The following is a 15,068-nucleotide window of genomic DNA, read 5'->3' as shown; positions in this document are numbered from 1 at the left end:
GGTGCACGCTCATGCTTGTGGGGATGTCTGTAAATCTCACATTTATCTCCACCGGGCCTCAGAAGTTTTTAGAATATGACTAATACATGAAGAATTCATGAAGCTTTGCCAGATTCTTTTTGGATGCTTAAACCCTGTTGCTGAGTCGCTCTTTTGAAGTTTTTCTGCAAGGCAGTGTGTCTCATTAACAGGCTGTTTTCATCAAGCCTCACTGATGTGGGGTGGGGGGGGGGGGTTGCATAGGAAGAGAGAGACACGGAGAATGGAGATCTATTGGCGTGGAAATCAATGGTTATCATGTCCGGCAGATGCTTGCTCCTTTCAATCGCCAAGTCAGGACTATTGGAAAGGACTCATGGTGCTTGATTATTGCTTAGGCCATTTTTATCCCTGAAGAGCTTTCTGCACCTTGATGTGTGTCTCTGTACATGTGCGGGTGCACTCGCTAAGGCATGCATTTTGTATTGTGTGTGGATTCTACTGCCAGAAATGGAAATATTCACCCTTTTTTTCTGTACATGGCAATAACTTAATGATAAATAAACACCAGGAGACAGCAGATAGATCAGATACTGTGGAATTTAGATGTACCGTGATGAGTTTTCACTCGTGCAGTACTGTAATACACACTGGTGTTGTCAGAGTAATTGATCTTTTTAAAAAAGCCTACAGGACACCAAAGTGTTTGGTTCATTAGGTATCTGCCATGATGTTTTGTTTTGATTAGAATTCCTCATTCATTATCCCAAGTTATGTAAAATGGGTTTGTTCTCACCAACTTCACAACTGTGTTTCATTACTTTTTATTATAGATTTTTTTTTTATCTTCTACCGAGTTGTTTTTAGATCTACGGGGAACAAGTGTCTTCCAGATGACATGACTTGGAGAACAAATCCAATTCATTAACCTTCAATAACTCCCACACTAAATATCAATTTTGGAATATAAAACAATTCAGCTTTGTGTTCCCAAAAAGTGACACCTTTAATGCCTTTCAACCGTTTTTTTTAAAAAGAGAAACATGACATGGTGCTGAAATGATATCACTGTGCAGCCGCCAGTTACAATAACACATGTTTAACGCAAGTGCAAACATCTGTTAAGTAGGTTTTTATTTGCAGGATCCAAATAGCCAGCTTTTCAGAGACAGAATTCCTGATGTTTTTAGAAATGATTCCCCTTCATTTTCATGCTAACAACTCTTTGTGTGCACTGACTTTATGTTAATCTTCATCTTAGATCAATTAACTGAATTGTAAATGAAACTGATGCAAAGATAAAGCTTCTGTCAGAATTAGTATGGGTGTATGTAGTGTTTTCTGGTTGTTTTACAGCAAACAAAGCATGTTTAAATAAGTTTAGATTAAAACCAATAGTACTAATCACAAGAAATCCAGGGCTTGTAAACAAAAGTTGCAGAACATGCCTCCTACTTATGTATTGCAGAGATCTTTAGTAATCTGTTGTTTGAGACAGATTACAGTAGTGGGATAAGTCAAATGTAATTTCACTAAAGGTTTAGACCTCATTTACACTTAAATGTGATCTGTGTCTAGATACATAATCTGGCATCGCATTCTGGCATTAATAATTATTGTCATTATCTCGATTCTGTTGTCAGACAATATTATGCAAATGAGCTCGGTCAATGGGCCTTACTTATTTTTTCTTTCTTTTGTAGCTTTTTCAGGACTTGCTTAAAATAGAAGGAAGAGGAGGAATTAGAGGACCTCTCAACATGCAGAGAGGCTAGATGATTTTTTTATTAAGACTGTGGCCGGACAGTACAGATTGCTTTTAAACTTGGTCGAGATCTCCAATTCCAGATGTGGTGTGGTTGATCCAATAGCATCCCAGTAGCAATGCATTCGGCGTGCATTTTCATTTAGTGCTTTTCATTATCCAGAAACGATATCCAGATACAGTATTTTTTAAGGATTTTCCAGGCACTTTCATACATTTTCATTAGAGATTTTGACAGTAGACAGATACCAGAAAATAGGAAGACACAGATGTGGAATGACATACGACAAAGGTCCTGAACCAGGGACATTGGAGTTAATGGTCCTTGCCTTAAACCTAATGCCACAGGGTTGCCCCTATGTAAGTAACATTGCAAATTATTTTTGCATCATTGTGACAAAAGTACTTTAATATCACAATAGATTTTCCATGCAGCTAAAATGGTGGTATATCACAATATATATCCATATTGTGATATCAAATGACCTACAACTTTTGTTTTATGTAATATGTACATGTTTTCTTCAGACGGTTGCCTCAGGTGTTCAGGTGGTGCCCTAATTTAAGTGTAATTGTTCTCTGCCCAACGGAAGTAAACTAAGGGAGTAAACGCTCCAAAGATCCAACCAGCTGCTCCGAACAAGCTTATTGATGCCCTGAGATTGGACAGAGCCACAGCGGAGCAGTTATAGTGGAGGTAGAAGTACACCATAAATACAGGGTTGAGAAATGGAGTTCGATGCCTGATAAACATACTTATGTCATAAAGCTGTCATTTCCTTGTCAGTGCAAAGGCAAACGGAGAAAAGACTCTCCCTCTGCTGTCCTTTCACTGAATGAGAAGATGACAGTCCTCAACTGATTGGATGGCAGGGACACGCTGCGTGTTTGTGACAGCGCTCAACATATACTCTTGATAAAGTCATCAAGACCTCTGCTGCTTGGCAATACTGCTTTTTCTAAGAGATTAGCAAGACATATTGTATTAATATATACTGTATGTATTCATGTGCTGCATCGGAATGTTTAGACCGATTTACTTCACATTGTTTTTTCCCCCACTCACACATAATAATATAATAATAATAATAATGAGAAACCACACAAACTTGGAAGATGTGGCCGTATTCCTGCAAACTGAAATAGCTTGTAATGGACAGATGCAAGGGTATCCATGGTTACACCTACGTGCAATACAGAGAGGATATGTTGTATCACAATACACAATAAGACAATTGATCAACTTGTTTGATCATGGAGTGGCGCTCAGGTGAGCACAGCACTCTAAGGATGTAACCCATATCTATGATGATCAGCTGGCATGGCGGACAGTCGCTCTAATATGATTAAGTGATAAAGGAGTTGAATTTATTCTCGTCATTCCATCTTTAATCTCAATATTTCGACTTTATTCTCGAAATGCAAAATAAATAAAAAAAAAAAATCTTCCTCCTTATTTTTTTTCCTTTGATGTGGCCCTAATGCTCCGTCGTACTATCCTCATGGCTCAAGAACATATGTGAAAAAATATTGAAATAAAAGTCCGGTTAGAATTTGTATTCATGGTGACCAGTTTTTTAATCAAATTATTTGTAGTCATAAAAAAACAAAAACAAAGTATATATCTCATACCTCATATATCTCATAGAGCGCAGGCTTTTCCAGTTTGCACTCACATGCCTTTCAAACCAATAACCGTTCAAATTCACAGCGATGCAGCACTTCTAATTTTGACTCGGCAGAAATTGGCCCGACAAGTCAAACAATGTCAAACAATGGCTGGTGTCGAGCACTTGACAGGGACTGAATAGTTCATCCACAAAAGAAAAGTGCTTTTATTCATAGACGGTGCAGTTGTTTTTGATGTCGAAACACATTTTCTGTCTTGCCAGTGTTTGTATGGATTTAGCTGAGCGTTTCCAAATCAGACAATAGTATTATGGTTTCACATCGCTGTGTGCAGCTCCTTTGTGTTTTTACCAAAAGCTGGGTCAAAATGTTATGTGATATCCCCATGGGATTACCAACAGAAGTAGCATTTTCTGTGATTGTTTACAGGCCACTCGCAAAAGGCCATTTTAATCCATTTGAAAACAGAGACTGAAATTTCTTTTAGAATACAGTCAGATTTGGCTTTTAGTGATTCATCCTATTAACTCTCAGGGTCTAATGTCTGATTGTGTTATTCTCTGCTCTGTTTTTGTGTCTGCAGTCCCTCCGGTGTTGTCAGTGTTCCAGCAGTCCTTCAATGCCACAGCTGACTACCAGGAATCAGTCACCTTTACATGCATGACCTCTGGATCTCCTGACCCTGTGGTGACATGGCACAGGTACCTTCTACTTCCTTAACACCTACAGTAGCGTTGGTCTCTGACATTCAGCTCAGACAGATATTGGACAGGAAAACATCCGGCTTTGAAAACCGGTGAGGCCCTCAAAGATGAAGGATGGCAATACACAAGTGGATTCGTTTAGCTGCTGCTATAACAGCCTCCTCTCCTCCGGTAAAGCTTCTTTGGAATTTGGAATCTGGCTGCAGGGATTTATTCCCATTCAGCTACAAGAGCATTAGTCAGGTTTGGCGCTGATGTTGCATTGGAGTTCCAATGTATCCAAAAAGAGTTGGTTGAGGTCAGGACTCTTCCGCACCAAACAAGCATTCCTTTATTGACCTGGCTTTGTTCACAGTTGGCCTTCTCCAAACCATTGCCCCAAAGTTGGAAGCACACTATTGAATAAGGGGCCAAACCTGAGTTCTTAGGATATCGTACGAGAACGTATGCACCAAAAATGGTTAGATATCTTACGAAATTGTGGCAAAGCCGACCTGTCACATGAAAGTTAAGATTTAACATAGTTAAAACATTTTTTTAACATAGTTACATTTCGCTGAGAAAAGGTACCTGTGAGCCTGATACCAGGTACAGTAAGGTGAGGGTAGTGACAGCAGCCGTAACAGTTAAGTTCAGCCAACAAAAGCTGACTGTCATGCGGCGACAACAGTTAAGTTTAGGCACCAAAACGACTAGTTAAGATTAGAAAAAAAGATTGTGGTTTGTATTAAAACAGCGGCCCCCCTAAGTAGTATACCTGGGACACGAACACCCGTTTCCTGGGTGAAAGTCTTGTGCTTTCCCTTAACTTCTTCCGGAACACGAACTATGCTCCCGTGCTTAAAAGCCCTGTGTTTTAGGACCCATCCATCGACCCCCCACCTCCTCTCTACGCGGATATTTGCGGTCTTACACAGCAGCAGTCAATGCGGGGCATACCGTAAAAAATATGTGTAATACATTCGAATTACAGTGTATTACTTTTCGCAGCTATATGTACATATGGTTCCTGAAAATAGCCCGACCCAAACCATGTAGAACGGCTCCAAACCAGAAGTCCATATTCTTTTGATATCTATTGTATTAACCACCTAATTCAAGCTTGCCTGACCTACTTCAGATAACGGAACATATGTGGTACTACCAATAATCATTACAAATGTATTCATCTTTATTTGTGTCAATGTATGTGTTAATGTTACCTTCAGAAAAGCAGCCTATATATATATATATATATATATATATATATATTCAGTGTTTTAGTTTCAGATCAAGTAGATGTTCTTTGACAAAAGAGGAATTTATAGTCCGCCCTCGCACATTGCCTTAAGCAACCACACAATTGTATCACAAGCCACATAGCACCAGTGTGAAAATTTGAGCCTGAAGAGCATTTGACTCCCCACAATCCACTCTACAGCTCGACATGGAGTAATTAGCTTGCACCCACTCACCAGGCAATCATGAAAAGCTATTTGCACCTGAGCCTCTATTGATAACACTTTATCGGCATTCCAGTGAAGTTCATACTCTTTTACTCTTATAATGCACTTGTTTTTTACTTCTAGTTAATTCATCTTAATGGACCATAGCTGTGTTGCTGTATGTTTTAGCCCATTTAGTACAAATCAATTATACTTTGCATTGCTGCTGACTGTTTTCTAAAGCATACTGTAGTGTTTTCGATTTTTTTAATGTGCACCTCCTACCTTCTAGGCAGCTATTAATTTCACTATAGTGCAAGAATGCGTACATGATAATGCAGGGAAGAAAATTTCTAATCATTTTTAAATGATTTTGACAAGAGACCTCCTACATTGTTTTAACTGTGATGTATCACCAACCTCAGGCAGGTGTCTGTAAGTTGTTTTTCCTGCTGTACTGGAAAGAATGGTAATCAATGGCAGCCTTGAAGGAACTACGGGAAAACACGTTCAAAAAGGCTCAATTTGCAGTGAAGGGGCTAAGACAAAATATGACAGCTTTGTCCTTTTACTTAAGCTCCAATAATAAAGGAAGAAGGAAAATGTTGGCTAGTAAAAATAACACTTAAATGTAGCCCTGAATTGAACATAACGATGCACAACAGCATAGTGTCCTAAACAGCCGCACTTAGGTGTAATTCTTCTTCTCAATTTCAGGTTATTATTTTCTGTGTTTAAGAAGATCTCTGTTTTTCGTTGTCTTTGGCGGCACCTGTGGCGATAAGCGGTAATTGTTTTTAAGTTTAATCAGAATCAGAATCAGAAAGGGCTTTATTGCCAAGTACGTTTTTTACACATACAAGGAATTTGTCATGGTGTAGTTGGTGCATGTCACACATTCTCTAAATATAAGAAGAATAAAAAGAATATAAACAATATAAGTATAAATATATACACACAGTATGTGTTAATAAAGATAAAAATAAATGTAAAATAAATAATAAAATACGTTAAACAGTAGTAAAAAGGAATGCTACAGCAGAGTAACATTGGCATGTAGAGCCAGAGGTGGGGTTTGGAGAGAGTCAGGGTGGTTTCCGGGCCTTTTTAAGGCGGAGGGGAAAAAGCTGTTCATGTGACGTGAGGATTTGGTCCTGATGGACCTCAGCCTCCTGCCAGAGGGGAGTGTCTCAAAGAGTTTGTGTCTGGGGTGGGAGGGGTCAGCCACAATCTTTCCAGCACGCTTCAGAGTCCTGGTGGCATATAGGTCCTGGAGCGGCGGCAGATTGCAGCCAATCACCTTCTCAGCTGACCGAATGACACGCTGCAGTCTACCCTTGTCCTTGGCAGTGGCAGCAGCGTACCAGATGGTGATGGACGATGTGAGGATGGACTCAATGATGGCTGTGTAAAAGTGCACCATCATTGTCTTTGGCAGGTTGAATTTCTTCAGCTGCCGTAGGAAGTACATCCTCTGTTTTGCTTTCTTAACGAGGGAGCTGATGTTCAGCTCCCACTTCAGATCTTGGGAGATGGTAGTTCCCAGGAAGCGGAAAGACTCCACAGTGTCAATTGCGGAGCCACAGAGGGTGATGGGGGAAGTTGGCCATGAGTTTCTCCTGAAGTCCACAACCATCTCCACTGTCTTTAGAGCGTTGAGCTCAATGTTGTTTTGGTTGCACCACTTCACCAGGTGGTCAGCCTCCCACCTGTAGGCGGACTCATCTCCATCAGAGATGAGTCCGATGAGGGAGGTGTCGTCTGCAAACTTCAGAACCTCGACAGACTGGTGACTGGAGGTGCAGCTGTTGGTGTACAGGGAGAAGAGCAGGGGGGAAAGAACACAGCCCTGGGGCGATCCGGTCCTGATGGTCTGTGAGTCGGAGACGTGTTTCCCCAGCTTCACATGCTGCTTCCTGTCAGACAGGAAGTCAGTGATCCACCTACAGGTGGAGTCAGGCACAATTCATTGTGCAATTAATTGTGCAGTAGCTGGTTTTTGGAGGTTGAAGAATATAGCTTGTGAAAAGCAGGTGTAAACCGTAACCAATGTAGTTTTTCCCTACTGGCGTTGTGATTTTACCAAAATGAACGAAAATGTGTAATTTCTACTGGCTTTAAATACAATTAAACATCCAGAAATCTACAGTAAATTGTTGCACAAGTTGCTCAATAATTGCTCTTCTCGTTAATACATAATAAGCATGCAAAATAATGTCAGTGCTACACGTGTGTATATATCTATATCAGGTTATTTTGAGCATACAAGGAAAAGAGCGTACCTATTACTGTAAGTGATGTTGAAGGAGTCAGATGTTCATCACAAGGTAAACAAGCAGATATCTCCTTCGATATCACCGAGAGGTCGCGTGTTCCAGCATTTAACCTGATGACAGCAACTAATATACTGTGAGATATGTAGTTAGACTGGTAAATGCATCCGTCCTGTGTTTTACGTGACATTGTCTCCAAGACTCATACAAACAGTAATGAGGACTGAAGTCTCTTGTGTAGCACTTTGAAAGAGAAGTCAATCACTGCAACAACAAAAACCAGGCATTACTTTGCGGAGCACAAACAAAATCTGAAGACGACACACAGCTGGAAACGACCTCAACTTTGTAAGTCTCATTCATCTTGCTCTCTAGTTTCCAGCCCCGGCAGCAGACACAATATTTACTCCTCGGTGTGTTGTTACTTTGTCTTTTAGCAACAGAGCAAACCAGGAAAATGTGATTTTAATGATTTAACAGCATGCATAATATAACGCGGCAAATCTCACAGCGATGATGGGGGATAGGTGATGTATTGATTCATGTGGCAGCTTTGTCCCTAGATAATAATTTCATGTTCATAATGTATCACAATAACTATTTTAGTCATGTTTGGTGTGGTAATTAAAAAAGGCTCTAGAATAGATTAACCTGTTCATCTGAAGAAAATCATTCTATATTATTATTTTTTCTTTTTTAGTTTAGTTTATTTGGAACATATTAACAAATAACAGATGAATAAGAACATTTCAGCACAATCTTTCAAAATTATTGTAAATGATTCAACTAAGGAATTTCCATGTTCAAAAAGGAGTAGGAAGAAGTTTAAAATAAACTTTTCTGGTCCTACCCCCTTTTTCTATTTTTATACTTTAGTTAAATACGAGACAATTTGATGCTTCACTTATTTATATATGTATACATACACATACATGTACAGTATATCTACCTACCTACACATACACATGCATGCATACACATTACATATACACTGTTTTTTCTTTTCCATCTATCTACATCAAACGTAATAATAACCCATCCAAACTAGACATAGTATATAAGCCCAGGAACCATACTGTCAGTACACAATACACATTATTAATGTATATTAATGTGTACTACTCCAAAAAAAAAAAAAAAAGTGTCAAGGGCTGCCTCTCACTTTAGAGATGACATCCTTCCACTGTGCATCAACGCTGATCTTAAACTCTGCAGCGTCCACTGATCGTCAAACACTTCATTGTCTTCTCCTTCATTTCCCAGGTCGGTAAGTCCTGCGTGTCGATCTGACACTACAGAATTAAAATGTGCACATTGCAACAAAAGAATCGGCTAAGGCGCAAACAACAATCGCAGCCCAATTTATTTTTCCTTTTGATGTCACCCCTCCCAGCGTCCTCCAGGCTCCCGGTTGCATTTCCTGTCAGTGTGAGGTTTTGCCTCGTCCTCTATGCATCTTGGGTAATGGACTACCTGTCAGCAGTCAGTCAGTATAATGACATTCAGTGCTGCAGCTGCGTCCTGTACTGTCCGTTCCGAAGATGAGGCCTCTCTTCATTTCCTCTTTGGCTCGCCAGTGTTATTATTACTTGGCTTTGGCGTTTCCTCCGTCGACTTTCAATTATCCTCCCTCTCGTTTTCTCTACAGTACAGTGAGGCTGGGGCCCAGGCCTCGCTGCACCGCATTGCTGCGTGTGAAGTTGAGTCTAGAATTCTGCACATTTGAAATCCCCCCCCAACATAATAAGATTGTTTTTATTTTTTATTCATACAGCAGGCTATACGGTCTGAGACCATAGAGAAGAGTCTCTAAATATATTTAGAGGTATGCATTATTCCAAGCTCTGTGCTTCTAAGCTTTTGAATTCAATTTACACAGTAGCTTATGAGGTTACAAAAACAGTTTGCCAGTTTCAGATTGAGGGCATTATGATTCATATTGAATGAACAGGTAAAAATAAGAATGTTTTTTTTTATACCTGTCCCTCATATTTCAGGGTTAAAGTAGCATTTGAGTGGATTAAAAATAAATACCAACTGATGCTGTAAAGCTGTAGCTCCCTTTTCTTCTTCTTTTATCCCAAGCCATAATGCTTTTATTTTTAAGAATCTCTCATACTCAGCCCTCCTTCACATTCACACAAATACACACACACACACACACACCACAAGCCCACTGGTTATTGAAGCAGCTGGAGGTTACTTACCGTGCTCAAGGATACATAGATTGTTGTAGTTATTTAGGGAGAGGAGAACATTACTCATTCATTTTGCCAATCTTGATTTTCTGAGCTGATCCGAGGGTTCTAACCACTTATCTGCCATCCACAACACAAGCCTGCATCTCTGACCTCTAGACTATCAACTCTCTGTTTCCACTGGATCAGACTGAGAAGTCTTCTCTAACCTCTGCTTCTATCTTAAGAGGACAGCAACTGTTTTGGCCACTTCCGTGTACAAGTGGATTTTATTTATCAGAGCGATTTCGCTGACAAGGGGTGCTGACATAGTTTATGAAAGCGGAGCGACTGAACCAAAACGTTAAAGTTACTAAAGCTGAGGTGAACTGTAGAGTCGGGTGATCAATCTCTGTTGATGTGACACTACCAGTGACCCTTTTCACATGGCACATAATCATTTGACCCATTGTTAAAATACGAATATTGATCAGTGCAGCTTTAAGAAAATAAACCAATTCATATTTGGCATACATGGCTGTGGGTGCAGGTAAATAAAACTTTTCAAGAAATCAGGGACTTTACTTGTTTGATACCTATCCATGTATCTTTTGAGGATTTTAAAGGTGCATTTTCCTAATTTTTGGGAGTCTTTGCTGATCTGATAGACATCTAGTCAGTGAGCTAATCGTATTCTTTTAGCCTGCATGAAAATGGCCTAAAAAACAAACATTTGTCTAAATCTCTGTAAGAATGCCAAAAGTAGCAATCCCTTTAACCTTATAGATTACATGGCTGGTTAAGCTGCAGTAAGTAAACAAGCGGGGGAGGCTGCAAACCTGCTTCAGACCATTATGCTTCTGCTATGAAGCTTTAATGTAGACATGGATCAATTTAGCTGTTGCCTATTTTCCTGACTAATTTCCCAACAGAGTCCAATAAGAAAAAGACATTAAGTCAGCACTGTATTCCACACCACACCGGAGTCATTTAGTGAGCCCTGCAGTCCATAACCAAATGTACACAACACACAAGTGAGCTCTGACGAGACTCAAACATTGACTGAGGATATGAAGATGGTATTTTTCTGCATGGCCGAGTTTGAGAAGTCGTAGCGTGCGGAGATTTCTGATGACATACTGCAAATGATTCATTGAACTTTCAATTATAGAAAGATATGTCTATCAGAAACAATACTTCTATGAAGCACACGCTTGAAAGGGTTTCTATAAAAGGTTCCGTCATGTTTTCGCCTGCTTATGTGCTATAGATAGAAATAGCTTCAAAGTCAAGCTGTCTGCACTTAGCCTCTCTTTAATGGGATGAGTTGACATCCAAAGTGCTAAGATTATACATCTGTAATATCAAACGTGTTCTGCAGTGTGAACACAGGTCACTGTCAGGTGTGAGTGGGTTGTTATATTTTCCTGTCTTCGCTCATCTGCGGTGTGTACCTCTGCTTGTTGCCTGTGCAGGAAAGGGCAGCAGCTGGAGCCATCCGAGCAGTACATTATCACCAGGCTGGAAGGCGGGCGGAGCATGTTAACCATCCGCAACATCCGCCAGAGCGACGGGGGCACCTACACCTGCAAGGCCACCAACAAGGCAGGGTCTCAGGAAAGGGAGATCTTCCTCAAAGTCTTTGGTAAGCATGTTGACAGTCATTGGTTACTTGTCATTCATCTGGGATTTATTTTAAGAGGAAACCAACTTGGTTCTCTGAGTTTTAGAGAACACTGTGTGGTGTTTTGCAGGCTGATGAACGCATTTCTCTGTTCCTGCTTTTAGTTTGAATCCCCACTTAGTATGTTTGACATAACATATGCATGCATGATGTTAAACCTTTTAATAGACAGTCGTCTTTTTCTATCACAGAAGCAGAACCGTTATTATATTTGTGACTTTAATCTTATAGTTGTATTTGAGAAAGGCTGTACAGTATAACTATTTGAGAAAAGAAAATATACAAGTGACAGCAAATGTATTATAATATCACAAACAAATTGGTTTAACCCTTGCGTTGTCTATCTGTCGACCATGCCCATGTTGTCATCCTGGGTCCACACTTTTTTTGATGCTTTTTTTGACGTTTGTTGCTTTTTTTCACTTCTAATTTTACACTTATTACTTATTATCGTTACTTACTTGGAATTAATGGTCAATAAACCTCATTTATTATAGTTAATAAAAGCTGAAATTATATTATTTTGACTAACACTTAAGATCAGAGGAACGTATCTTGATAATCTTTGATAATCTAATCTAAATACCCAGCATTCTATGAAAGCAGTGATCTGATCCTTAATTTGACTTGTGAATAGAGGTAGGGAACCATGCATGTTATTTTGCGCAATTTGGTTTAAAGAAACCCAAATTTCAGATGAAGAAACTTTAAAAAAGGGGTCAAATTTGACCCGAGGATAACAGGAGGGTTAATCAAGTGTTTTAACGTTGCCAATTAATATGGATTTATATCTAATGCAAGGGGTTATGATGGTGATTCAGTCGGTCTGGCCGTACTGCAGATACCTGCCATGTAGGTTTTGATTTCAAGTTCAGCGTCTATTTCTTTGATATAAAGTAGTTCCAAATTACATTCACCATCACGATACCACTCATGATTATTTCTAATTTGAGTGAACTGACCTTTTAATCTTAAACTTTGATAACACAACAACATAACACAAACTCTTCCTATCATTTAAGATGTTTGTTTTAATTTTTTTAACATGATCTGTCATGTTGTGCTCCTCTAAAGCTTTTAAGTATAATGGCATCAAGGCAGTGAACGCTGTTTTATGTTGATCAATAAAGCTTTATAGTAAGGACCTCCACATTTCCATTTCATAAAAACTGTTGCCCTCAGCCCACGCCAATAACAACTGCATCAGTATGATATATCTCCGCTGAAAGGAAATATTTCATTTATTGCTTCATATTTCATTTCCTGCACTCCTAATAAAAAAAATCTCAATTTATATTTTCATAAACCTGCTGGCTATTTCCTCACAGATCACTCTGATTGTGCAGATTCCCCTCATGGAAATGTATGGAGATTTGTGCTCTAGTCATCAACATCCTTTCAAGATGTGAGAAGAGCTTGTTCTTCAAAATGCACATTTAAATGAAGTTAAGGGGGAGGGAGGAGCTCTGCTTTTTCGCTGTGCGGCGGAAGCACAGTTGTAAGTTAGTTTTATTACCCTTGACAGCACAGGCGGGAGGAGAACAGGGCATTTAAGTTAAGACAATGTGTGTGTGCAGGTGTGCATGTGTTCTTCACGCAGTGCTTCATATTTAATGTCGGCCATGTTTTCCACCTGCTTTTTTGGGGGGTTTTCTATATTCACAAAGAAGCTTTAACTTTCCTCCATGATGGATATATTTTAGCTTACATTTCACAACCAAAGAGACATTTTGCGATACAGGCATTAGACTTATTATATGAAATGAATTCAATGCTAATATATTGTTAAAGATTAGATTTTAGGATCCCAAACCCAACAAGCTTAGATAGAGGATGCAATAAAGGTCTCCTGTCTGTATTATATTATATATCTGTATTATATTATATATCATAGGTGATAATATGAGCAAAGGCATTGAGATTTCCAGCACAAAATGAGGTGACAAAAGAAGGTGTGATTCAGGAGGGGAGAAAATAGAAAATGTATTTCTTGAGTTTTTCAGCTGCTGGATGTTCACTATCACAGGTGGGTTTCTACATGTAGACCCGTGACCATGTGTTGCCACAAACAAAAGGTTATTGTGGCAAGCCGATTCATCCTATTTCACATTCATACACTTTCACTTCTGAGGGCCCGGTATCAACACAGTGTGCTGTTTAGAGGCGGTGTTGTGGCTCTCAAGCTGTAAATGCCAGTAGTGTTCCAGCTACTATCAGTCTTCAGGGATCATGTCTTGCTTTTTAGGCTCTAGGTTAAATATATCCACCATCTTATGCTGTTAAGAAATAGCTGCATTGCATTTATTGGCAAGTTATTTGTTTGTTGGTGTCTTTTACATTATTTCCACAGAAAACTAACTGTAGACAGCATTCAACAACATATATTGAGAGTTGTATAGCTATGCGAATCATCAACAGTAAATGCCAGACAGGTTTTTGGTAAAAGAGCAAGGTTTTTCTATATTTAAACACTCTTATTTTACAGCAACGGTCAGCAGCCATACTAGGAGGAATGTATCATAGGAGTAAAGATACACATATCTCTCTGAATATCTCTCTGAATATCTCTGAATGTCAGCCTCAGCTTGCATCTTGTTGATCTGTTGTCGGTTGTCTATGAAATACGGCACCTTCTTCAATGGGTGCTTCATAATTAAACAAGTTGGCTGAACATTGAGTGGCATTGTTCTCTTTAAATGTTTTCTTTTTGTTGACGAGGAGCACATAATACACTGTTCTTTATGGAAAATGTAAACAAAATGAGACAAGACAGCAAAAAACAGTCAATAACAACGCTTTTCATTTCAACATAACTCACTGCAATAAACTGCAAAGCATAGATTGATGATATATATAATAGTGTTGTTTTTTTTCTTCTGTTGAACCCACTAAGCTTAGTAGAGGCATTAGGGATTACAGGAGAGAATCTATGCTGACATTTGTTTTGTGGATCTGAAACAACAAATGCACACATTATCGTTATCAGATACAGTCAGGACCATGTTGAGTTTTCTGTTACCTGTCAGTAGGTAGAATAAGAGCTGTATGTAAAGTCAAATGTTGCAAAAGGGGGGTTGAAAATGCTGTTCGCTCAGAAGAAAGCAGCAACTTAAGAATTGTAGGTCTTTTTTCTATATTTCTAGTGTCTTAAAGCGCCATCATTTGTCATTATGTCACATTCTGCTGTAACGTTGACACTAGTAATTGGCTTTTTCACAGGGTGAGGCCAATATTAAGCCTGTTTTTTATGCATAAAAGTGTCAGGACTTACAACATTTGCAAGTTTAATTAGTTTTATATGTAATTATTTTTAATCAAGTGTGATTATAGTCATTAACAAATGCTAGAGTAAAATACTCTTGGTTTTAATAAGAGGAACTTCATTTAAAAGTATGCATCAAACTAAAAAGAATCAACTCCCCACACCTCGAAC

General features: G+C 39.1%; 1 protein-coding gene across 1 annotated transcript in view; it reads left to right on the top strand.

Annotated features, from left to right (window-relative positions):
- The window catches only part of ncam2a (neural cell adhesion molecule 2a), a 256,590-nt gene that overhangs the window by 193,077 nt on the left and 48,445 nt on the right, over positions 1–15,068 (top strand). Inside the window, exons 6-7 of the mRNA XM_078244085.1 lie at positions 3,957–4,074; positions 11,427–11,596. Coding sequence (XP_078100211.1) covers positions 3,957–4,074; positions 11,427–11,596 — 288 coding nt within the window. The remainder of the gene's footprint in view (positions 1–3,956; positions 4,075–11,426; positions 11,597–15,068) is intronic.

The sequence above is a fragment of the Sander vitreus genome, chromosome 24, assembly GCF_031162955.1.
Source record: "Sander vitreus isolate 19-12246 chromosome 24, sanVit1, whole genome shotgun sequence".
Lineage (NCBI taxonomy): Eukaryota > Metazoa > Chordata > Actinopteri > Perciformes > Percidae > Sander > Sander vitreus.
This window is presented reverse-complemented; position numbering and strand designations above follow the sequence as displayed.